The following is a 2,456-nucleotide window of genomic DNA, read 5'->3' on the forward strand; positions in this document are numbered from 1 at the left end:
AGAACACTGGCTCCTTGAACGATGATAACAGCCTACTTGAGGTGAGCAATAGAATGATGCAGTGAAGTGTGAGGATTTTGGATGACCATCATTGGCATCAGAAAAGACATCAGTGTGGTACAACCACAGCTAATGCCAATATTGTGTGAATTAAATGATTGTTTGTTTTTACTGGATTTTGAATCTTTTACATTTTTTACCAAGTCTTAATTACTTATAATTAATACAAGCTGTGGTTATAGCACCTGGTGTCTAACCCCCCCCCCAAAAAAAAAAAATAATAATAATAATAAAATAAAAATAATAATAATAATAAAAATCCTCAATGGCCCAAGCACTGCATGCATGTATGTATGTATGTATGTATGTATGTATGTATGTATGTATGTATGTATGTATGTATGTATGTATGTATGTATGTATGTATGTATGTATGTATGTATGTATGTATGCATGCCTGTATGTCTGTATGTACAGTATATTATGTATACTGTATGCATGCATGTCAAACATGGTGGTTACTGAGCTAAGACAAGTTTTATTTCTGACACCAACACACAATGTCTGTGTGTGTGCGTGTGCGTGCATGTGTGTGTTTGTCTGAGAAGGCCTTCAGTAACACTCAACTGACGGGATGGCCAACCACCACTGTCACCGGGAACATAGACAACGCCAGCCTCTGCCCAGTGCAGGAACTCAGGGTGGTGGTGCCGACATGTTGGGCAGAGGAGGAGGAGGAGGAACAGGGCACCGCAGGGCAAGGGGAGACCCCGGAGAGAAACGGCAGAGTCCCCGCTGAGCAGGACTATGTGATGAGCTTCCACTTGGAGCCAGAGCCCCACCACCTGAACGTCGTGGAGACGGCTGATGCTGCTTTCAGCTCCCTGAAGAGACAGACACCCACCCAGCAGCTACTGCTGCAGGACCAGGCAGATGGTGGTGAGCAGAGCCCTTTAATAAGAGAGTTACGTCACTCCCATAGACCTCAACGGCCCAATCTTTCCACAGCAATGGCAGCTCTCATGGAGCCCCACGAAGCTGTAAATCGATAGACAATATAGTTCCAATAGAAGTAGTTACTTAGTTCCAGGAGGTGGCCGTAGAACACCGAAAAGGGGGTAAAGGTAAATGTAATTTGTTTGTACTTCATCTCTTTTGGATTCTGTGCTGGTCTCCAGCGAACCGAAAGTTGCTGTTTGAAAATATTTTAATCTATGTGAATCACATCACAACTCTCTGTCACTCTCTGTCTCTCTGTCACAACTCTCTTATATTAGGCGGCTCTGGTGGTGAGGATGACGATGACACGGCCGCGGGGCGGGAGGGAACTGTGGCCCGTGTGGAGAAGCGTGAGCATCCTGAGCACCTCGAGCGACTCGAACGCAGCGTGGAGGAGATGCAGCTGGACATCATCAGGCACCTCCAAATGACACAGACACAGCTGCAGGAGGGCGCTCACAAACGTCAGAAGAAAAGGGTCGGCAGCTTCCTAAGACGCCTTTGTAGCAAATGCTGGTGCCTTGGAAAAAGGAGTAGGAAGGTGGGCCCCCAGAACACCAAGGAGACCGACGGCACGCAGGGAATTAAGGAACGTGCTGAAATGTGCAAGGAGACCCACCACAGGCAGGTAACCAAGGAGATCACAGAGGAGGAGGAGCGTAACATGGCTGAAACGCGGGAGGAGGACATGGAGGAACAGGAGGAGGTGCAGCAGCATCAGAAGGGGATCTGCTCCATCCTTAGGAGCCTTGGCAACGCTGCGAGGGACCTCCGGAAGAAGGATAGGAGCACGGAGGAGAGCCCATCCGAAAGGAAAGGCCTGAGGAGGTGTGTGTGTGTGTGTGTGTGTAGGAGAAGATGAGTCAGCATAGTCATTGATTTGCATGACAATATGTAGAGCACCAGAGGTTTTAAATGTAAAAGTAACTTCATGGTGTAAGCATTAGCAACAGTCCATGATATTACATAGCTGTTACTCCAGTCAATCCTTTGTACCTAAAGAGGTAGTTAGACTGTGTTGCTACTGACAAAACACAAAAAAGACAAAACAAGAACCCACCACAAACTTGATCCAACCAGTGCGGTGCAGTCAGCTGATCGTAAGACAAGTACACAGGTCTACTGGTTTACTCATACCGTGTTGGCAACTGTGTATCTTTTGTTCATTTTTACTTTCACTTTTGACACCTCTGCAAAGCACTCTTAATTGTGTCTGTGATTTTTCCTAATTAATATCTTGTTTTTACTGTTTTGTTCATCCGAGCTTCTCCCCCTTAACACAAATCAAAGTTTTTAATAATCGATCTGCCTTGTGTCCTTCTGCTTACAGGTTCTTCTTCAAAGTTTCCTGCTTCAAGTAAAACAAGTGAAGCAGGGAGGGGGAAGGGGAAGGGGACCGAAGGGCACATCCGGCTGGACATAATAGGGTGCCTTACCTGGATAGAACTGCTGTGAAG

At 46.3% G+C, this 2,456-nt stretch overlaps 1 protein-coding gene across 1 annotated transcript in view; it reads left to right on the top strand.

Annotated features, from left to right (window-relative positions):
• Positions 1–445: 445 nt before the first annotated feature.
• LOC134456456 (uncharacterized) overlaps positions 446–2,456 on the top strand; it is a 2,223-nt gene continuing 212 nt past the window's right edge. The window contains exons 1-2 of the mRNA XM_063207820.1: positions 446–939; positions 1,278–1,827. Of these exons, the coding sequence (XP_063063890.1) occupies positions 561–939; positions 1,278–1,827 (929 nt within the window). The 5' untranslated portion in view covers positions 446–560. The remainder of the gene's footprint in view (positions 940–1,277; positions 1,828–2,456) is intronic.

Source organism: Engraulis encrasicolus, chromosome 1 (assembly GCF_034702125.1).
Source record: "Engraulis encrasicolus isolate BLACKSEA-1 chromosome 1, IST_EnEncr_1.0, whole genome shotgun sequence".
NCBI classification, from domain to species: domain Eukaryota; kingdom Metazoa; phylum Chordata; class Actinopteri; order Clupeiformes; family Engraulidae; genus Engraulis; species Engraulis encrasicolus.